The sequence below is a fragment of the Dreissena polymorpha genome, chromosome 11 (assembly GCF_020536995.1).
Source record: "Dreissena polymorpha isolate Duluth1 chromosome 11, UMN_Dpol_1.0, whole genome shotgun sequence".
NCBI classification, from domain to species: Eukaryota; Metazoa; Mollusca; class Bivalvia; order Myida; family Dreissenidae; genus Dreissena; species Dreissena polymorpha.
The window spans coordinates 18,759,818-18,783,924 of NC_068365.1; the positions used below are offsets into that span (position 1 = coordinate 18,759,818).

At 32.8% G+C, this 24,107-nt stretch overlaps 2 protein-coding genes across 2 annotated transcripts in view; both read right to left on the minus strand.

The window, feature by feature from the left end:
- Positions 1-11,111: 11,111 nt before the first annotated feature.
- The window catches only part of LOC127851003 (hemicentin-2-like), a 193,576-nt gene continuing 180,580 nt past the window's right edge, over positions 11,112-24,107 (minus strand). Inside the window, exons 13-15 of the mRNA XM_052384423.1 lie at positions 12,122-12,181; positions 11,818-11,873; positions 11,112-11,506 (exon numbers count right to left, since the gene is read on the minus strand). Coding sequence (XP_052240383.1) covers positions 11,387-11,506; positions 11,818-11,873; positions 12,122-12,181 — 236 coding nt within the window. The 3' untranslated portion in view covers positions 11,112-11,386. The remainder of the gene's footprint in view (positions 11,507-11,817; positions 11,874-12,121; positions 12,182-24,107) is intronic.
- Positions 13,564-16,493, minus strand: LOC127851005 (neuronal growth regulator 1-like). Its single transcript, XM_052384424.1, has 5 exons — positions 16,357-16,493; positions 15,902-16,192; positions 15,372-15,644; positions 14,313-14,591; positions 13,564-14,132 (listed from the first exon to the last, which is right to left on the minus strand). Exons 1-5 carry the CDS (start codon positions 16,421-16,423, stop codon positions 13,783-13,785), a joined length of 1,260 nt encoding a protein of 419 aa, XP_052240384.1. The 5' UTR covers positions 16,424-16,493; the 3' UTR covers positions 13,564-13,782.

The window sequence follows — 24,107 nt, forward strand, 5'->3', positions numbered from 1 at the left end:
TGGTGACGGTTTCATTACAACACAATTGTTAATTAATGGTTGTATTAAATCAGCATAATATCCGGAAAAGTTGTTTGTCTCCAAAATATTAGCAGAAACATTTATTTTTTAACCAAAATATATCAGTACTGGCTGTTTTTCCCAGATAAAATAATTAACGGTTGTATTTCAATACTATAAATCCGCAACGGTTTTTTTTCACCAAAATAATATCAGTGACGGTTGTGTTACACAAAAATAATACTGTTACTTAAATAGAGATTAACATGTTACTGCATGCTAGTTATGAAATATATAAGGCAAGGCTTAGAACTAAAATTAATGGCGAGGCTTGCCGAGCCGTTATTTTATTCCTGCCGAGCCTTATATATATATTTTTTTTTGCTGTTTATGTTGCTTTTTGTGTATTATATATATAACATCTTGGTATCTATTTTGTTTTGTTGAATCTGATTCAATGTTACTTGAAATGACGGCTTTATAATTCGTTCAGAGCATTATGAACTACCTCCAAACATTGACTGATATAACTAGTTCCTGTTGAACAGATATAGAAAATAATTATCATGCCACGTTGTTTCAGACATATATCAACGTAGCGGTATGATAAAATCACGTTGTTTCAGACATATATCAACGTAGCGGTATGATAAAATATACTACAGTGACACATGAAACGTCTAGTAAGATAAAGAACATAATTTTTATGCAATATTTCAATATTTAACTTCCGTTTGTTTGTGAATATAATCTTTATAATAATCAGTTTAACTTCATTTGTTCTGTTTTTAAGATTTCTTTGAAGCAAAACATTTAAAAAAAAAAAAACAATTATTATGTTAATCCTTTCGGGATCAGATAATTTTAGGAAGTGTTTCATCACGTTTGCTAAAGCTCTTCTGCAAATGAATCTACACGTTTAAGCCCTCCATACGCATACACTGTGGAAGGCTTTAATTCTTGCTGAAAGTATGAGTTGGAATTTCATATCCATTGTTAACAAAATTCGACCCTTAAGCCCCCAATGACGTGTATAATCATTAAGTGTACGTAGCTTGCACATTTGTTTTTTACTTGTAATTCAACCTTACCACAGACAAACGTTTCGGAAAGTCTACAAATGAATGGAATGTTAGAGACAATTAAGTATGTTCATGTGCAAGTCCATTTATAGGTAGCAATAAACAATCAACAATAGTTATTCCTCAAAACCAAACATTTTAGCGACTTCAATTGAAACACAATATATAACTTCCGTGACTCATTTTCATCGTTTTTAAGGTGTGGTTCAACAAATACAGACACGGATGTAAAGTGAACAATCGATGTTGTTTAACAATTGATTGTGTTTGTGTTCAAATGATGCATAGTGTCATACTTTAAACTAGGCCACAGCAATTTCATAATTTGTAAATGCATTATATTTCGAACACATACGCATGTAAATAGGTTTTGCGGTGCAAATCAAGAACACGGCATTGTATATGAGCTTTTATCACTCATGACATTGTAAGTGAGGATTTACATCGACATGTTTTGTCTGGAAATGCATAACGATATACATGAAGTAAAACACATTAATACGCACTAACTGTCCCTTACTAGATTTTTAATTTCCTGCCAATACAGAAACAAACAAAGGTTACGAGTAAGTTTGCAAACAAGGACATTACTGAATGGATGGCGCCTTTTTGCACTGAAGTCTTCTGTCTTTTATGTTTGAACTGACATGAGTTGTGTACATGGTACTTGGTAGATCGATTCTAAATATAAGATAAGGACTTGCTACTGTTATTAAAAAGGCGTTGTAGCAGCACGTTGTATAATGTTCATAAACCTATACATAGGAGTAAAAACATAAACATGAACATCAAAGAATGACACACATTGATAAATCGACGCAAAAATATTTGTCTTACTCATTTGTCTACTTCGGTTACGTAATAAAAGAAAATACATTATCGTTATGTTACTTAAGTCAGTCTTTCCGTGTTCGATATCGAGTTTAATAAAAATGACAATTCAAGCCTTATGATATTTCTCCGTGTTCCTAAAGACACATTTATTTTACGCAACAATAACAATTTATGGTCAAACACGCGCTAATTATGTTACAAACACAAGTTATGCATTTAAGATGTCTTTTATTAGTTGCCACAAAGCTCTGATTGAAAAAGACGCGATCAAAGATTAATATTATGTTTTCGAGGAAGAAGAAATTGAAAGCGAAATGTTGCGTCCCTGACAATGGCACATCTGTTTCTTTCAAGTGATATCTCAATTCAGACCATGCTGCAAACTATGACGATGTGAAGGTTGCAGTGAACCTATCTCACTTATCAACGTTCACTCTAATTTCCTTCACAACGGAAGTAACATGGTTGGAATCGTTACAGCACCACAATATTTTATGACAGTAATGCAGCAGTCCCATCTGAGAGTACAAAACTACACGTGCCAAACAAATTTAGTTCATATTTAAATTTTAAAATGATAAAAAGGAACAATATTATTTAAAGAAATTTAGCCCAAAGACTCCACTTAGTTCAGCATTATTGTAACTCAGTGGTATAATTATCACTTCACTCATGTCTCATACGAATTATTGTTTTAAAATTAAGGGAATTGTATGAGGTTAGACATGAATTAAGACGTTTAAAAACCATGCGTTTTGGATTGAATATTCCAATGGTGTAACACAAGTTGTAATAATTGTTATATTGTATTCGCTATTGTATTTCCTCTTTGGTAAAGACAATTGTGCACTTATCTTAAACAAAGGAAGTTTGGATTGTGCCGTGATTATGACACCTGAGGATGAAGATGGGGTTTCAATATCAATTTGATAGTTTTTCTATTTAGGAGCACAGCAGCTCCGTTTGATATGCGGCTGAACAAAATACATGTACGTTGTCACCTTATATAATACTAAATATTTACATTATTTCCACTAAACATTTCATGTTTAAATAACAGTCGAAATAATTGTGTTTAGGATCATGTTTAACTGTATAATTCTGTATTTCTATGCAATTGCGGTTTTATAGAAATTCATTATATGTGTTTGTGTACCGACACAAACATCCTTCATTATGTCATAAATTTATGGCAGCGTGTGAAAATTTAAAACGAAACAGCCTTAATTTTCACCCTTCGGGTTGTTTTACAGTCTCAAATTAAACCAATATCATTTACTGTTTTATACTATTATGCACTGGCGCTGTTTGCAAAAATAATCAACCTCTCTTATGGTTACAATACTAAATACTTAATTAAGGTCTAAAAGGTTGCACATAAAATGTACAAGTCATATCACTCATTAGGGTAAACAAAAACTGTAACGAGACCACAAAAAATAAAAGGTCAGTAGGCTTTTTAGGATGGAGAACAGCCGCGCCAGGTAGGGTTTGTGTCAATATCTTTGCTAATCGTACTCTAGATTTCATACGACATAATGCAGGCAATAAGGCATGCATAAAGATTGCGATCGGTATACAACGCGTAGCTTTGATTTTTGATAAAGCTTTGACAAAAAAATTCAATTGTTGAAGCAAACGTCAGTGTTAAAGCATACAATGAGTCCGTGTTAAAAAAAATCAATGGTAACATAACTGTCTATGCGTTACCGAACGAACTTATTATTAAATATTATTTCCATGCATAAACAAACGAAAGTATATACCGGATAATAAATATACGTTTCAAGAGTAGAAACAAATATGACAAACGTCAGTAGAAGGTATAAGAATGGCACACGTCACTAGCAAAAAATGCAAACGTCATTTGACGAATATATGCAGGCGTTCTAAATAAAGCAAGTGTATATTAAAACGTTCAGATAGGTAAAAATGGTATGCTCAGTGACAACTTCAAGAAATATATTTTAACAAACAAGTTACAATAATCTATTCAGATTTTATGAAATTATACACGTTCTTAATTAAACATTTAGAGCACGTTTTACTCGTTAGAGCATTAACTGCCAATACATTATCACATAAGGTAGAGATTCGTGACAAAATGATCAGGGTTCGTATTCCAGAAGCATATCAAGTTAAATTTTATTCTTATCCTTTAATTGGGAAATTTTCTTAAGCGTTTGATTTCATATTGCAACATATTGGCATCAAGATATACATTAAAATAACATCATTATACCAATGTTATTTTAGGAATACAAAAAAAACATGTGTTTCCTTATTAAGTAAAGAAATACAAAACATTGTAATTTTGAACTTATGTGAAATTATATAAGAAATGACTTTAGATGTTTCTGGAATACCACCCCTGGGCGCGTATTCGCCAACCGATTATTACACTTCATTCTAAAAATAAGAATTTTCTTAAAATGTTAACGTACTGAAAACTACTTGAAGTCAAGTCAAGTGTGGCAATAAGCACCTTTAATTGAATTATTATTCGTTAAAAACAATATGTTAATGATATAAGCTCCATTTTGAGCCTATATAAATATATATGTATGTGTGTGTAATCTCAGAGATATTTTTGTTGAATCTTAGACTATTCTTTATTTGTAAGTCTAAGAACCGGTTGGTGAATACCAGCCCTGAATTCTGTATAAAGGAATAATGGAACTCTAGTAGCACAGATGCATTATCTGAACTTCAATTCGTATTTACATAAATTAGTCATAATTTAAGGCAAGTGACCAATATCTATTACAATTCAGGGTGTGTTTTAGAGTAGCCTGTAAAAATCGTCTTATCCTATTGGGAAAAGATAACTTTTAAAGCTAACATATGATACTATATAAAGTTTATGTCAATTTTCAAACGTGTTTCGATAAACGTAGTGATGGTTTCTTCGTTGTATAATTCTACATAAATACATTTAATCTATGAGTAAAACATGCGTTGTGCATATATCCGTGTATGTGTTGTCTATCCATTTGTTATAATATTGTAGTGTATATTAAAATAATTGGGTATTCGTGATAGAAATGTCTCAGTAAAAAGATACAACGACTTATGAACGATGTTTACTTAAGTTTTCATGTTTCGCAGTCTTTAAAGAACGAACTATTCTCACATGCGTTAAATGCATAACCTTAAGTTGAGTAGGTAACATTTAAGTCTTATTACATACTTGAAAATGTTGAGTCGGAACTAGCATGAGGTATCAGATTATTATATGACCATTTAGATTTAATTATTCTGAAAAGTATATAGATCGTGTCCGTACAACCTGTACCGTAACCTGATTTCATCGATACAGTGTCTGTAAACTGGTTAAGTTTAAATGAAATGGACTTATAGATTTTGCCAGTTTATAAACGCTGTAAAAATATGCAAAATAATTTCTTATGGCCAATTTACCGACAAAAATAAAAACTAAACTAATGACAATCGAGTTAATAATACAAACAGCATGATTAGTTATTAAATTGTTGATAAATACGAGTCAGCGTGTTATAATTCTGGCCTAAACCGGTAAAACGACTGCGGTTTCTTCATAGCGTACGGTGAAGTATACATTCTATCCGCACCAAGCGCTCATGATGCCATTTCAGCTCGACTACAGTCAAATACAGTCTCCCGTTACTGGACGAGAAATGAATGTGAAATTCAGTTTGACATTTGCACATATAGTGGTCAACGTCTCATGATTTGTAGACGTTTTGTAGTCTTGCCGAGGTGAACCTTTAACAATAAACCAGCATATAGAAATATGTAGCTCATTGCATCACAATTAACCTTCATTCAACATTTTCTAGGCGTTCTTAAAAGTTTACGCAAAACGTTATGTCCAAATATATGATAATGGACAGCAGTGTATCGATTTGAACATTAGCTGTTATATCATCGTCTTTCGTGAATATGCTCTGAAGCAAATGCGAGTATATAAACCCAGTAATATAAAATATTTATTGCAAACGTAAAACAGTCTGACATCTCACTGTTACATTCACACGTTTTTATGACAAAATCAGTGCGATAAGTCTGTTACTCCCAAAACCTTCGTATGTCCCTGTGTGCGTACACTTCAGATATTCAGTGAAATATTTAGTAAGGTAGTTCTGTTTCATTATTTGTATACATCATTGCCCTTGTGTCTGGAGATTTTCTTTGTGCTTAACAAGTGATGGTCACACTGGCGTTCTTGTTGTCAATAAAGGTCATCGTTTGGTAGTTTGTTAATTTAAAAAAAAATCAAAATCGGAATTAAAAATTCAGAAGAAAATAAATGCATATACTTGTATCATTAATATTTTCATACATAAGAATACATTACAACTACATGTACATACATTTTTAAGCGCCCCATTAATTACACAAGAATAGCAACAATCAGTTAAGTGTCGTGATGTTAGTATAGAATCAACTAGAAATCATACCATGTTACACATGCACTTGGATAGCTGTCACCCGAATACTCAACTGACACGTTTTGCACACTTGTAATAGACAAGTTAAAATCAACATAGCCTAATTTGATCTTATGATTAGGGGTAAGTCTGAAACATATTTAATATGCAAAGAAAGTTAATACTATCTAAGAAAGGTGACAGTGTTATGGCACGTACTCGTTTTAGTAGCCAAACATCCACCTTTACGACTTTGTGACTTTAGCATTAACCATAATTTACACAGAAGATGATAAGTTATGTTCACAATGCCATTACCAAATGTTATAATATTAAACAGTGGATGATCATTAGAGCAAGTTAAAAACGAAAATGAGGATTTAATCTGTATCTTTCCTAAATCGTTCATGCAATTTCATATAATTGTGAGATTGTATGTCAATCCACAATCACATATAACCAATTTCTGTAAAACCTAAGCTGTCAAGAAATACTGACTTACTATATTAACCATGATCCTTAACACAATTGTTTCGCCCGTAATTTAAACATAAATACTTGAGAGGATGGCATGAATATAAAATAAAGTCAATACATTGTATTTATTATTCTAAAAGCTGACTCAGTACATGTCTTGTATTCAGACGCATATCAAACGGAGCGATTGTGCTCCTCAATCGAAAAACAATCAAATGGATTTTGAAACCCCATCTACATCACCCGGTGTTAACATCTCGGCAAAATCCAAACTTTCTTTCTTTAAGATAAGTGAACACTTAACTTTACAAAAGATGATAAACAACAGGCGAAAGAACATAACAAATTACAATGCTTACAACTGTTGTCATCACAATGTAACAGTACATGTAAACCGTAGGGGTTTTTAAGGTCTGAAGGCATGTCGAACCCCCAGATTTTAAAAGAATAATTTATATGAGACATGAGTGAATTGATAATTATACCACCTAGTTAAAATAATGCTGACACATTTTGAGCCTTTGGGCTTAATTTGTTTCAAGACAATTCTTCCCTATTATCATTTTTTAAAGCGAATATGAACTCAATTAGCACATGTTGGTTTGTACTCTCATGTGGGAGTGTTGTGTAGTAATTAATCCAACCATGTTTCTTCCGGTAAGAAGGAAGTTCGATTGGACTTTGTAAAAAGTTGAATATAGCTTAGTGAGATAGGTTCACTGAAACCTTTGCATCGTCATGGTTTGCGGCAAGGTCTGAATAGAATTACCAATTGAAAAAAAACAACATCCGTGCCATTGTCCGGGACATAACATTTCGCTTTCAATTTCTTCTTCCTCGAAAACAAAACATTACTCTTTGAATGCGTCGAGTGCAATCCTTACTTTGTGACAACCCACAATAGACCTCTTTAAATGCACAATTAAATCGTGTTTGCAACATAATCATCGCGTCATTGAACCATAGTAACATAAAGATAACTTATTTACTTTTATTACGTAATCGATGTAGATACATGAGTAAGAAAATATATTTGTGCGTCGAATTGTCAATGTAAGTTCATAAATAATTGATCTGCTTAATCACAATTCTTTGATGTTAATGTATATATTTTCACATCTCATCATCTTAATAAACACAAAAGGTGTATGTAAATTAACAAATATACAACATCTTTATTAATACGAGAGCTGCTAAAACGCACTAATAATAACCGAAGCAAGACCTTATCTTATACTTAGAATCACTCTACCATCATGGCGATCATGATAGTTATCGTGTGAATGTATAATCAGTAATAAATAACTGAGCGAATTTGCAACAATAGAAAATATAAAATAACAAAAAATAATACAAAATAATAGTTTGTGTGTTAAGGTGCATATATGGATAGATGTTTATCCAATACACATATATTTGTTAAACCTTGATAAAAGAAAACTGTTCATTGCATTCAATGTTGCATAAGTATACATGTACATACATAAATATTAACACGCTTGCTGCTTACAACAGTCCACGTACTGTCATATACACAAATCATGTCAGTTCAAACATTAAAGACAGAGAACTTCAGTGCAAAAATGCGCCATCCATTTAATAATGTCCTTCTGTGCATATTTACTCATAACCATGGTTTTTTCTTAATTGTAAGGAAATTTAAAATCAAGTAAGGGACAGTTAGTGCGTATTCATGTGTTTTACTTTATGTTTATCGTTATGCATTTCAAGACAGAACATGTCGCCCTGTATATTCACGTACAATGTCATCAGCGATAAAAACTAAAACCCTGCCCTGTTCTTGATTTGCACCGCGATACCTATTTTCACTGGCGTATGTGTTCGAAATATAATGCATTTCCAAAATTTGAATTTGCTGTGGCCTTGTTAAAAGTATGACACTATGCATCATTGGAACACATACACAATCAATATATTAAACAGCATTGATTGTTCACTTTACATCCGTGTCTGTATTTGTTGAATTACACCTTATATACGATGGAACTGAGTCACGGAAGTATATTGTGGTTCGATTAAAGTGGCACAAATGTTTTGTTTTGAGGAATAACTAATGTTGATTGTTTATTGCTGCAGATAAATTGACTTGCGCATGAACATGAATAGCTGTCTCTAACATTTCATTCATTTTTCGACTTTTCGCAACGTTTGTAAGGTTGAATTGCAAGTAAAAACACAAATATGCAAGCTACATACATTTAATTACAATACACGTCAATAGGGGTTTAAGGGTCGAATTTTGTTTACAATTGATATAACTTGACTCATACATTCAGCTAGAAATAAAGCCTTCCCCAGGATATGCGTATGGAGAGCTAAAACATGTAGCTTCATCTGCAGAAGTGCTTCAGCAAACGTGAGGAGACACTTCCTAAAATTATCTGATCCCGAAAGGATTTATAATCGTTATAATTGTTTTGTTTCATAAAATATAACTTCTACGATATCTTAAAACAGAACAAATTAAGTTCAGCTTACAATTATAAAGATTATATTCACAAACAAACCGAAGTTAAATACTCAAATATATCATATGTTCTATATCTTACTAGACCTTTCATGTGTCAATGTAGTATATTTTATCATACCGCTACGTTGATCTGTCTGAAACAATGTTGCATGCTATTTTTTATATCTGTTCAACAGGAACTAGTTATATAAGTCAATGTTTGGAGGTAGTTCATATTTTCTCGGAACGAAGAATAAAGGCGTCATTTTAAGTAAAATTGAATCAGATTCAACAAAACAAACAAACAATTAGATGCCAAGATGTTATATATTTTATGCACCAAAGCAACATAAACAGCAAAACAAAAAACATGTTTTACAAATATTAAGCACAAGTACTTATGGCGACATTATTAACACAACAAGCGTCAAAAATCATATCCATTCCAGCAAAATGCAGCGTCGCAGTGATTATTTTTCACAAGTTCTTATTAAATGTGGGACGTAGAGGTATGATTGTTTTGTGATATATCAGGCTCGGCACGAAAAAAATAACGGCTCGGCTAGCCTCGCCTGATATATTACATAAATATCAGGCAGTAACCTGTTATTCTCTATGTATCGAAACAATATTAGTTTTGTGTAATACAACCGTCAATGATATTATTTTGGTGAAATAAAACCGTTGTGGATTTATTGTATTGAAATACAACCGTTAATTATTTTATCTGGGAAAAACAGCCAGTACTGATTGGTTTGGTTGAAATAAAAAATGTTTCTGCTAAAATTTTGGAGACAAACAACTGTTCCGGATAGTAAGTTGTTTTAATACAACCATTAATTAACAATTGTGCTGTAATGAAACCGTCGCAAATGTTACTCTAGTGTAAAACAACTGTTGTATTTTTATAATTTCGGTGGAATACAAGCGTTACTAATATAATGTTGGTGATTTTTTTTTATAAATGAAGTTGCTATCGTCAGTTGTAAACAAGTAGGGTATTTACACGAATTTTGTTTGTAAAATCATACGTGTGTGTCCATTCAAACATTTAAACATAAACATGAACTCGTCCATATAAAGATTAATAATTTATCAAATGGCCGTTTCACTAACAAATTTTGGAATATGACCTCGTCCAAATAAAGATTGATAATTTATCAAATGGCCGTTTCACTATCAAATTTTGGAAGGGCAACTCGATTTAAATGGTTAATTTTAAAATGTATTTTATATACATTTCTTTATAAAAAAACAAAAGTAAACACAAAAATCAACATGCGTATCGTGAATAATTACATTAATAAATGTGAAACAATATTGACATTGATTTATAATTGTTACTGTAACTTTAATTACACAGTCAGTTGCTACAAAATGTAATTACCTGTGAGTAATGTTGTTTAAAAAATGACATTCACACCGCAGCTTTTCTGTTTAAATTTTTCTAATCGAATCTTACCATAGAAACAGTTGGAAATTGCACGTTTATTCACATCTTATGTTCAACATACTAAGTGTATCCAAACCTCCGCATACAGATATCACTGATACCGAGCATACCTCTTAAAAATATCTGCAAACACAAGTGCTAATGGTCCAATAAATATATTTAATTATTATGTTCGGTTTTTGTTTGTGTTTTTCCCTATTAATTTTGCCTACTACAAATAATATATACAAAGTCAAATTACGTACTGAAATGCACTGGGTTAACACACCTATTCAATTCAATAATGAATGTGCGTGTGTTTACCCATAACCGATATACGTGCGGTCACGGTTAAACGATAAACTAACTTATAGTATCAGAACAGGGATAAACTCGTGGCAACGGATAGCCGCCAAACATGTGATTACATATAGTTATTGTTACAGATAACCGACATTCTTTATGTAACATATGACTGATAAACTTGTGGTTGCAGATAATCGATAGACTTATGGCTGGATACTACTGAAAGACTTGAGGTTGAATGTAATAGATGAACTAGTCGTTTACGGACGTATGGTAACTTGTAACCGACAGACTAGTGTTTACAAATCACCGTATCACGATTAACGTGTAACGTATAACTGATAAACTTGAAGTTACTGAGAACAAATCGCTACAATTAGTTTGGTATTGTTGTTGGTGCCACCAACAAGTCAATTATCTCAGCATAGTGTTTATCCTCTTCCCCCGCAACTGTTTCGACCTCTGAAGAATCTTGAAGAACTTTGAATGTTGAACACTTGAAAGTAAGTCATTAGTATATAAATCATTTAAACACATATATGGAAGGAATAACATATTTGATGTCAAATACTATTTTATAAACGAATTTCATGATTTATATTCTGTAAATATGCATTAACACATATGAAAATACATGCATTTACACATTTGACATTACATGCGTTTATAAAATTTATAAGCGCTTGCATGTGTAATAAAACACTATAGATTTTATATACGAGCCACGATGAACGTAACACGATTAATAGGTTAGTAAATACTTAAGAACTACTAGACCCGTCTTTACTGCAATAACAAATATCAAACCTTATGAACAGCATTTGAAACGCTGCTAGTGTCGCTTTGCCCAAGTTGACCATTTCCTGATAAAGAACATAATGTTTCAACAATCTAAGTAAAACATCAATCAAACATCTGATATGGACAAACTCAACATCGTAAACCGCTTGTTCTAAAATGTTTAACGATTCCAATATATGCGTCTATGAAGTTAATCTTAAAAGGCATATACTATATACAATTTACTACGTGAAAGTAGCAATCTGAAGTCATTAACAAAAGTTGAACGATTGCATAAACAAACGTGAAACTATACGATTTACAGCCTAACCTTGAGACGCTGTTGGGGGTTCATGTTCCAAAACTCCGACTGCAGTAATGTACATCTGATCTATGAATATATTTTGCCGAGTTTAAAAGACATACATTATAACACACTTTTCAATTAAACAACGTGTTCGTGCAAACTATCAATGCGATTTTACACTGTAAATAACGATGCAATTGTTTAAGAATATATACAAATAAACAAAATCCATAATTATTATTGGAAAAGAAACTCTTACAAGTCCTCTCTAGTCTGTTACTTAAGGAAATTGACCAATTGCCCTACAATACAAAACAATAATAACACATAAAACATGATTAAGGATGCGGTCACCACCTTGAAATGGTTAATTAAAAGAGCTGTAGGTTTAAAAAGATTAAATGACAGGTCGACCCTCACACGAAGCCCAGAATTGATCATTTACATACTCCATCAAAATTAATGCATCAACCAGTAATCAAAAATATTACCTTCATTTCGTGTCCTTCGTTTACATACTAGTAGTGCAACATTTCTGAAACATACATGCGATACAATAGTTTCAAATAACACATACAATAAAAATACACGTTTTAATGGCTTAATTGAAATATACGTTTCTTAAACGGTATATAGCATGTTTAACCTCATTATTTAATCATTATGAAAATACAGAAGGAATAATACCTTTTGTTTGCCACAGAGTTATCTGAAAAATGAAAATAAGTAAACAACGATATATAGGATGGTCGTGTTCCTAAAACCAAGTATTTAACGGCGTAGAGAACGACATACAGCCATACATCACAACATTAGACCGTTACATGTTTGCAGTATAAGCTTTATATTAAAATTGGAACTGTTTATGCGGACCATCTTAAAATATTTCGATATATATTCGTTAAATACATTACAAATACCTCGCATTTTCCGTTTTCTGCAAACGCATACGAGTACCGTTGTTGCGAGGAACGTTAACACTCCACAGCCAGCACCAATTAGCGGTAGCAGCACACCCGAGTAGTGTGTGGTGACAGAGCTGGCAGCTATTCAATAGATGTTCATGTTTTTACACACCTTTTTGCGATATTTAAAGTTGTTTTATATATTGTATGTAGATATATATAATGTATACAATACATTGCAAAATATGGTAAGTTGCCTTGTAGGTTCTATACTGTAGCCCGATAAATGCGTTTCTTCCATTCATATATCCATCAATAAGAATAAGATATCAAAGTGAAACGCAATGCACGAGCAAAAGAGAAAGCGTATAATTGCCATCGCTCCATTAATAATGGCAAGCATCAAAGGTAATTACACTCGCTGCACTTACAGTGTTATTCATAATTTTTTTATGAACAACTGATTGACACAATGTGAATCACTCAATTTTCATAAAATAAACTTTTCTACTTGTCTGCGTAGTTACGTACAGTAATAACGGTTATAAATTTAACAAATACGTGTATATATACATATTGATTGTCAGACATCTGTAAAGCCTATGCTTTTGACATGTACATATAATGAAAACACAAGTTATTTTCAGATACAATAAGCCAACTCATCAACTCGTACAAGTGATCTCGAGCTAAATTTAAGGTGTACATATCATACACAAATTAAAGCAAAATGTTTTTTTATGGTGATCGTTTATGCGTTTGCTTAATTTGTGGGAATATTTAACTACCTAGTTGTTTACCTTTGATCCAGACGAAAAACGCCTGATTCCACGTGTCACCAACACCATTTTCAACAGACAACATATAGCAACCAATATCATGCTGAGTGAAATCTGAAATCGTAAGATGCGACGTTAAATGAAATTTGGATATTTTATATTGCCATCCGTCAGTGAGAGGACGGCAATGCAAAATTCCATTCGATTCTCCAACATCACATTTTTTCCAAACATAGCCTGAAGGCTGTGGTACTGGAAACGCCATCACTGTGAAGTTCAGTATGACCGTTGAATGCAGGCTGGTAGTGGTGTTGAACTCTAAAGACATGTTTGAAGCAGGTCGTGGGGAACCTTAAAGAAAATCATCGAAACACATACAAATGGAATTTAGATGCAATCTCACTTATTAATAAAGAGGGATTTCAAGCATGACTTTACTGAAGATATCATTAAGATCGTGCATAAATGTTCTATAATTATAATGTACATGTATATTATATATATATGGCAACTTTTAAAACAAAATCATACATTTAACGACAACGTCGATGTTATTAGATTTTGACTCTCCTTCGTTTAAGATGTTCTTGGCATAGCACGAGTATCTTCCTGTGTGAGCGCATGTCATATTTTCGATATACTCAAGAAAACCCCCATTCCGTTGCTTTTGTACACTATTGTTGTTCTTTATTCGAATGTTTTGAATAGGTTTTCCTGTGGCGTTACATCTGAATGTCACTCTTTTGTTCTCATTTACAACGATCGAGTCACTGTATCCCACAGCCCCAAAGGTAATTAAACTCGCTGGATCTACAGTGTTATTCATAAATATGTCTTTGTTAATGCACACCCGATTGGAACTATGTGAAGCCATTTATTTTCATAAATTAAACTGTTTTCTGTTCTGCTTATCTACTTACCGTTATAAAGGTTATCAAATAAAACATACGTGCATTATATGCATATTGTTTCCCAGACTGAAATCAAGCTTACGATTTTATATTAAAATGAGCATCGCTCTGTGAAAATAGGGTTTAAAGCATGTGCGTAAGGTGTCGTCCCAGATTAGCCTGTGCAGTCCAAATAGGCTAATCAGGGATGAAACTTTCGGCCGAAACTGGATTTTTGCTAAGAAGAGAACTTCTATCAGCGAAAAAAAAATCATAAAAACGGAGAGTGCCGTCCCTGATTAGCCTGTGCGGACTGCACATGCTTATCTGAGACGGCACTTCACGCACATGTATTAAACCCCTTGATCGAAGAGCGTGGCCCAAATTTGTGAACTTGTATAAATTATCTCGAGCTTAGTTTAAGGTGTTTACATCATACACATATTAAAACAACACCTTTTTGATGTTTTGATACATACAAATATCTACAATGTTTGCATTGTTACATACCAAAAGTGAAACTTTTTTTAATTGGTGTTAGTTCATTAAGAGTATATCTAGCTTCAGAAACTGATATATTGAAAATCCTTATGTCAATAGCATTTAATATAGTAGCAGCAACATAAATTTAATCTACGTCCCATTAAAAAAATACAGAAATAAGTCATGCAGTTATGTAAGATAAATATGAAACACTTACATTCAACATTTAAATGGAATGAATGTTCAGAGAAACCGTCGATGAAATGATTAAACGAATCTGTAATCGAATATCGTAACTTGCAGGTATAATTGCCAGCGTTCTCCCTTCTGACATCTGTCCAATATATTGTGTTGTGGCTCTCTGACCACTTGTCGTCTCCTTGTCTCATCCACGTTACCAACGTGTTTATGTTTTGCTGTGTACATGTTACGTTGAACGAATCGTTCTCCTTGACATCATACTTGTCATTGAAAGCAAACGTTGGCTTATCTGGAAATATAACTAAAACTTAGTTTATCTGCATTAATTATATTATATAGAATGATTAAAGAAATAATAATGTCGACATCATCTAAGCAGCAGTCATATTGCAACCGTTTGAGTTTTACCAGATTAGCATAATGATGCCGTGTAGAAATATCATTGAGGTAGTCTTGGATTCTTAAATTTTAGTGATGATATTTTTTTCTTCAATAGTGAAGCATATATTAAATCTACAATGGAATGTTGATTAAGTTATAACTCACGTAAAACAATCAGATTTAGATGTTTGCACTTCAATCCATGCTCCGAAACACCAACTGCTGGTATAATAAGGTTCTTGGCGCAGCAGGTGATTATCGTGTTGTGTAACGTGCCAACATTACGGATTTGCAATACGTTATGTTCTGTCGTACTATTCAACAGTTTCCAATCTATCTGAGGTGATGGTTTTCCTGAACTAGTACAGTAAAAGTCGTAGACTTTTCGATCAATAATGGTGAAGTTCTTTGTAATGTCATAACCGATGTAACTTATGGTAGGTGTCGTTGGTGGTGCTAATGCATAATTATGTTAAAATATAAATATTCCTTACACACATTTCGTAAGACAAATACACGTTTCAACACACATGTATACAACTATAATATCAAACTAAACTTATAACATTAAGTACGTAGTCAAAATACATTCCTTTCAAAGAAATGAAAATAAATCTTACTGAGAATTTCCAAATTTAGATAACTTTCGTTTCTCCCATATCGCTCGTTGTTGTCTGAGGCTTTCATTTCATTTTCCAAAGTACATATGATTATCCCATCGCTATTGCGGCTAATGTTCGTAAAGTTCAGCCACGCCCCCATTTGGTTTTTCGAACTTGCATTGTACCAAGTTACTGCGGCCAACGGGTTGCTGTCTCCCCAGCACTCTACGGCGATGTTTTTTCCTTCTATTATACTTACAGTGGTTGAGTTAATGTATTGTCCTCCTACTTTGAAAATGGGTTTGCCTGGTCCATCTGAAAACCCGTGCCGTTTTAACAAATGACATCTATTGTTACGCATTTGGGACATTTATGTGCAGGCGTTTTAAACAAATTTACTGTATGACAAAATGTACAAGTTTTTTTTCGTAGTACAGCATTGAATGCAGCCAATAGAATGCTACTTAATCAAAATTTCTAGCTAGATGGCTTGCTTAGCTGACCCATAACACGAAGGTATACTTACATAACACTTGTAGTCGTGTCTTCTCTGCATAAAAAGGGCTTTTATCCTCTATTTTATATGCCGAACAGTAAAGGTTCCATCCATGGTGTTTTCTTTCGGGAACAAAACTTAGTGTACTGTTGACGCCCGCTCTTGCTGATGCCAGTGTTTGAGTTAGCGCGTTAGAGCGATCATGTGTATGACCATTTTGAAGGGACCACGTGAACCATGCCACAGCAGCGTCTGAACGTTGACACGTGATATTGAACGCTATCCCAGCAATAACAGTGCATCCTCTCTGGCACGGAGTCAGTGTAAGCACAACGCCATCTGACGAACTTATAAAGACACCTTTAAAAGACAATTATTAAAACTTAGTTTAAATTTGATTTTAACGTGACAATTTACAAATGAAACACCTTGAGTTTTTTGTATAATTATTTTAATGTTGATTGTACTAAACTGTTTATTACTTATTTTATATGTTTTGATTTCGTGAATAATTTTGAACGAAGTACAATGTCAACCTATTTTTTGCCTTGACCATTCAAATGCCACTGCTGCAGCGTTATTGCTTTGACGACGGAAGTCCGTCCATACTTAAGGAAGAGGTGAAGGAGGCAGTTTATAGTCGAAAGGCAGACAAATTGCCGGGTGTGGACAACGTCCTTTCCGAGCTGTTTAATCAAGGAGGAGAAGCAATTACCTCAACAATGACGACACTATTCCAAAATATATGAGGTGAGAACATGTTGCCAAAGGAGTAAACCCAGTCATTTGTAAACCCCCTACTGAACAAGGGCAACTTCAACTTGTGCAAGAATAATCGCACCATTAGCCTCATCAGTCATCCTAGCAAAGCCATACTACGCATCATCCTCAATCGTTTGAATAGTAAGCTTGAAGAACTGCTTAAACAAGAGCAAACTGGATTAAGAACTGAGCAGAGCACAGTGGAACAGATTATCAAATGAACTCTTCATTGAAAAACATCTGCAACATTAACGTGAGCTCTATCAAAAATTCATCGCCTTAAAAGAAGCTTTTGCTCGCGTGTGGCATGATGGCTTATGGTCTGGTATGAGAGGAATCAACACTGACGAGGGGCTAGTTCAAATCATTCAAGTAGTCTACGGAAACGACATCAGCGCAGTACGTTTCACATGAAAATTTAACTTTCACAATCATGGAAAAAGAGCCTGCACAACACAGATCAAAAATACTTTTTATTTGTGGATCGCCCCATATCTTGATACTCTATGTGCATAAATATCTCAAGTCTTCGTAAAATCAGGACAAACAATTGTATTTTATGTATTTAATTGACCTGGCTATAGTTATCAGATTATTATAAGCTCAATCAGTATATTTATATCATTATTTATTCTTTGTGTATTGTAAACATATACACAATAATGCAGTTAAATGATAGCAATAAATAATAACAAAGCCACCCATACTATAAAGGTGATTGGCAAAGCCTAAAGTAAAAAATGTGAACACATTGAGTGTAATCGCCCTCTCGTGCCAGCAAAAATAACACATTGACATGTTGTCATTTTTGACAGTTCTACTTTCACTTTCATTTTGTGATATCAAACTATCAACAATTATGTGGCTGAGAAAAATATCGCCATTGCTTATTGTCCCCTACCGGTTTCACCGGAGGGGATTTATGGTTTGCGCTTTGTCCGTTAGTACGTCAGTCAGTCAAACTTTTCTGGATCCTACGATAACTTTAAAAGTTCTTAATATCTTTTCATGAAACTTAAAACATGGATGTATGGCAATATGGACATTATGCACGTCATTTCATTTTGTTCCTACGTCAAAAATTATGGTTGCTATGGCTACAAATATATTTTTTAATCTGACAATGGTGAAAGTTCTGACAATGGTGGAGCCGGTAGGGGACATATATTGCTTGGAAATAGTTTCTGTACATTTCTTCAATAAACTTACATCAATACACGATTTTCTTCATTATATAAACATTCCTGACAAGCTACCACTTTGTTTACATATTTCGCTTACATTTTGACTTGCATAGGTAGGACCGCATTATCGCTTACGAAATGTGTAAGGCGTACCATTTGGGTCGAAAGTCAATAAGACCTACTTGGTGACAAGAGAAATGTACTTTGACGTACAATAATATGTATGTCAAAATACAAAAATTGTACTTCGACGTACAAAATGAAATACACTTCGAAGTATATATTTGTACGTCGAAGTACAATGTGTACTTCGACGTACATGTTTGTACTTTTTTAACAGCCGATCAAAACAGTTGTCTCATGAGCCGCTTTTCCTTCAGATTTATTCATAATACATGTTTAAAATCTATTTTTTAATTGAGGACAAAATAAATAAAAATATCACAATTGAAAAAAAAAAGACATTTTACAAAGAAATTTCGAGTATTTAATGCATATACCCATTTGAAGAAGATTACCTTTTTTTAAATTAAAATTATCGTGCATATTGTGAGTATTTATTGACCATGCGGGGCGGAATATCACGGTCCAGCGCATTACTGTGTAGGAAATTCCCAACGGTAACAAAACAGTTACCAAACAATTACGGGATTAAAAATGTATAATTACCTCCCTGGTTTGGTCGTATTTTGTGTTAACCATTATTTGCATATATAAGTCAGAGGGTAATTCCGCCACGCCAGGTCAATAAATACGCACAATATCTATGAGTTAGCGGTCGATAGTCGCATAATTTGGTATAAATAATAATAATAATGTTCAATAAATACGCTCAATATCTATTAGTTAGCGGTCGATAGTCGCATAATTTGGTATAAATAATAATAGTAATAATGTCCAATGTCAAATATCTCTAAAAGCAAAAGATGTAATGTGTCTTCTGATTGGCTAACACTCAATGGTCAGTAAAGACTGTTCGTCAAATTACAATTTTGTATGTCAAAAATTTTTCGTACCCGATTTTTTTTCGTACCCAATTTTGTTTCGTTCCCAAATTTGTTTCGTACCCAATCTTTTTTCGTACCCATTTTTTTTCGTACTCTAATTTTTTTTTCGTAATTTTTTTTTGGCATAATTTTTTCATACCCAAAATGTTCGTACCAATATTTTTGTTCGTACCCACAATTGTAGTGATGTAGATCAACTTAAATTGATGCTTTTGTATCAATCCTCTTCAAAAGCATCGTCACATAACATAATGTAAATACAACAAGCATTATGCAAGTTACCTTTTCTTCACCACTGTGTTTTCTGAAAACAAATGTACAATATGTATACCTCGATTGATGAGGTGGACTTGTTTACGCAACATACTAGTATTTACAGAAAAAACAACTAAATATTTCAATACACACCATGATCTAATCTTGAAAGTTTCTTCAGAGCGCCTGGCAATACTTATAAATGTAAATAATGGCTGCTTCATATTTTACACGTACCTAGCATTTTCCGTTTTCTGCAAAGGCATACAAGTACCGTAGCAGCGAGCAACAATAACGTGCCACAGCCAGCACCAATAAGCAGAAGACGCGGATCCAAGAATTGTGAGTGGCCAGAACGGGCGGCTATAAATAGATATACATGTGCGTACAATCGATTTGAAATAACAAATGTGTTCTATATATTGCACATAGAGATATATAAAATACTGTATACAATTCATGGACAAATATTGATAGTCGTGTTTGTAGATTTTATTCTGTATTCCATACAGTGTATTACTTCTATTCGTCTATCTCTCAATATGAAATCGTACACTAGATATGGAAACTTTGACTGCATCAGCAAGAAATAAACTATATAGTAGACATGAGTTCATTATAAATGGAAAGCAACGATAAACCGTTTGAAACATCGCAAAAGAAATATAAACACAACAAAACATTATGTAAAAAACACAGGCTAAGGTCTTGGAACGGTTTAAATAAGTTAAATAAGAAATATTTAAACTATATCTACAGTATTCAAATTTAATTTTAGAGGCATATATATGCATATTTATTTACTTTGTACGATTAATTGTATGGACAAATTAGAACGTCCAAATGTGTCAAGTCCCAATGTAGGGTTCATCGTGTTTTCAACAACGCACATATACGTTCCTGCATCGGATTCTTGGATGTTGGTAAGGGTTAGAAAGATGTAAATGTAAATAATAAACCCATGATTCCAGCGTACAGTTGGACTAGGGTAGCCATCGCTTGCGCACTGTATGTACACGTTGTTTCCACTCATTATACTCAGTGTAGTATTGTCATCTCGACTTCCATGGATAGAATGGGTTCAGTCGGTGGAACTGCATTTATTGATTGAGACAATTTCAAAAAGCATTATATTGTTGTAAATTCTTTATTTTTATGACGGATTCATAGCACGAATATAAATGACAACTACGAGTACATACGTTGTAATTGTCAGATCAAAATGCTTGTTGCAATATTATCACTGACACAAACCATGCAGTATTGATTTTCAAATGTATATTTACATTTTAAGTATTGGTCTTGACAATTATTGAATATAAGCATTTTCTTCAACTTCCTTACATAAAAGCTTCGTTTATACCTAATATTGTAATACTCATATGTTTCTCGTCACATCCGCGTTGTTCTGGTTCAAATGACGGCTTATTTGATTTTCAGTTATACAAGTATATTGGCCGTTTGAATGGTTTCGAGATTAATTAATTTGTTATCATGAACTTCTGAATAGTATGCCCAACGTACAATCGGGCTTGGATTCATTTCATTTCCTCTATATTTGTTCAAATGCATTGTTATACTTTACTACGTCATTATTAAATTCCTGCTTGATATAAAATGAGGGTTTTGATAAATACGCGGTATAATTTTGTATCAAATGTTGTACCGGGGACACATTTTGCAGACTTCAGTTGTAGAATTAAATTCGTTAAAGTAAGGAACTGCTTCATATTTAAATGTTCATTTGCATTTGCATATTTGATAAAAATGTACGTAATAGTCAAGAGAATATATTTAAATTATGTTTGGCAAATTGAATCTTAAACGCTGTTTACTGTTTTTTAAAGATTTATATGGAATTCAGAATCATTGGAAAGCCATTGTTGCTATTTTCATAGGTATTTGAATTTAGGCATGCTATTGAGAAAATAAGGCTACGGAACATCTATGGAAAATCTTTTGCAGCTCGAGGGGAAATGGGAATAATTAAGGACTGACCTAATGTTAAAATAAATACACGATAAAGTTATTCAATTATTGATTTAATTATTGCAAACATTATGTCAGTACACTAAAAAACTGCAATGCGCCTTTATCAACCGATATACGTACGTAATACATATACGGAAATGGACTTCTTAGACTTTCCACGTATGGTATTGCCAAATGATTGATGCATCCGCTGTACTGCCACACACGTGTAGATACCGGACGTTGGGTCGGTTATTTCTAGTCTTTTTTTTCTTTTTTTTATTCAATATCATACATACAATGTATACATGTATATGATCATACAACATAGTGATTGTACAAAGCAATAAAGTCCAGACATGTTATACAAGATATGCTAATATATATTTATTTTTTTAGAGAGGAAAGAAAAGAACAACAGAGGAATAGTTATGAAAAATGATGAGTTGTATAAAGTCGGAAGAAAGCATACTGGACTTGTGTGTTTTGTTGTATATTCACAATGATCTTGTCAGATTGAAAAAAACAAAGAACAAAAAAAATAAACAAAACTATTTTAGAGAGATAAACTAACATTAGAATGAAATGTATTTAAGTGGACAAAAAATTATGAGAATTTTATCCGATTCCATTTTTGTTCAAAGATTTGTAATGTGTCATTACTGAGGGCTTTTTCTTTCTCAATCTGTATTTTTAGTTAAAGACTATGGACAAAACAATTAAAATTTGGTACTTGTTTTTTGTACTTCATGTTTAAGATAAAATATTTCATCAATATAACCATAAAATTCACAATATTATTACAGTCTATTGATTTCAATGAGTTAATTCCGAAACTTACATTTAAGAAAGATAGTTTAACGCTTAGTTGATGTTGTTCAAGAAAGGATATTAATTGATTCCAAATAGTCTGGATGTGTTTGCACTCCCAAAAAAGATGTTCTATAGTTTCAATGTTTTCACTGCAGAAGTCACACAGATTTGAGTTAGATAATTTGCATTTAAAGAGATATTTATTTGTAGCTATAATTCTATGGATGTATTTATATTGAAAATTTCTCAGTGTGCTTTCAATAGTTGCTTTATATGGCATGGTAAATATGTGTTTCCAATTAAGCTCATTTTCTCCAAAAAGGACTTGCCATTTATTTTGGATTTTGGAGTTTTCTGTAGGGTTTTTAATTTGTAGTGTGTAGAATATTTTATTTGTTTTGTTTTTTCTTCCAAGTATGTTTTCTACAAATGTTGTTTGAGTACATGGTGTATTATTTGTATTGATTTCAGATTTAATATGTATGGGTATGCTTTTGATTAGTGTGTAGAACTTCAGAAAATTATTTGAAGGTATATGTAGCATATATTATCAAAAGAGTAGAAATCCTTAATTATGTAGTCATATAATTGGTCGACATATTTAATGCTTCGTTCAAAACAGTCTTTATAGAAAAACGTCTTATTGTTTGAAGTTATGTCTTTATTGTTCCATAAAATTGTTTTACTGCTGGTTTGGGTTTCTAAGTTATGAGTGACATCACTCCACGCTGATAGAACATCAGACAGAAATATGTTTTCGTTTGCAATTTCATGTAAGATAGTATTGCTGATGTTACATTCAAAGAGTAAGGAGTCACCATATTTTTTTAGGATTTTCTGGTAGAATAATTTCCATTTACTCGTATTGGTATTATCTAGGTATCGTTTAACCCAGCTGCATTTGACTGCATTCAAGAATGAGTCAATGTTCGTTAATTGGATACCTCCATTTTCTACAGATTCAATTAACTGAGTTCTTTTTATTTTATCAGGCTTACCGTCCCATATGAAATTAAATATTGCTGATTTTATATCGTTAATAACATCATTTGGTGGATTTGGGAGAACTGTTAATACATATATTAATTTAGGAAGTGCAAACGTTTTCAATACTATGTTTTTTCCGATTAGTGTAAGTTTACGATGATGCCATGATTTTAAGCAGTTTTTAAAATTCTGTAATTTAGGTAGTATGTTTTTAAGAACTGTATCCTTTTCATTATTTGTGAATGTAATTCCTAACGTTGTGGCTTCATCGGATGTCCAATTAAATTTCATTTC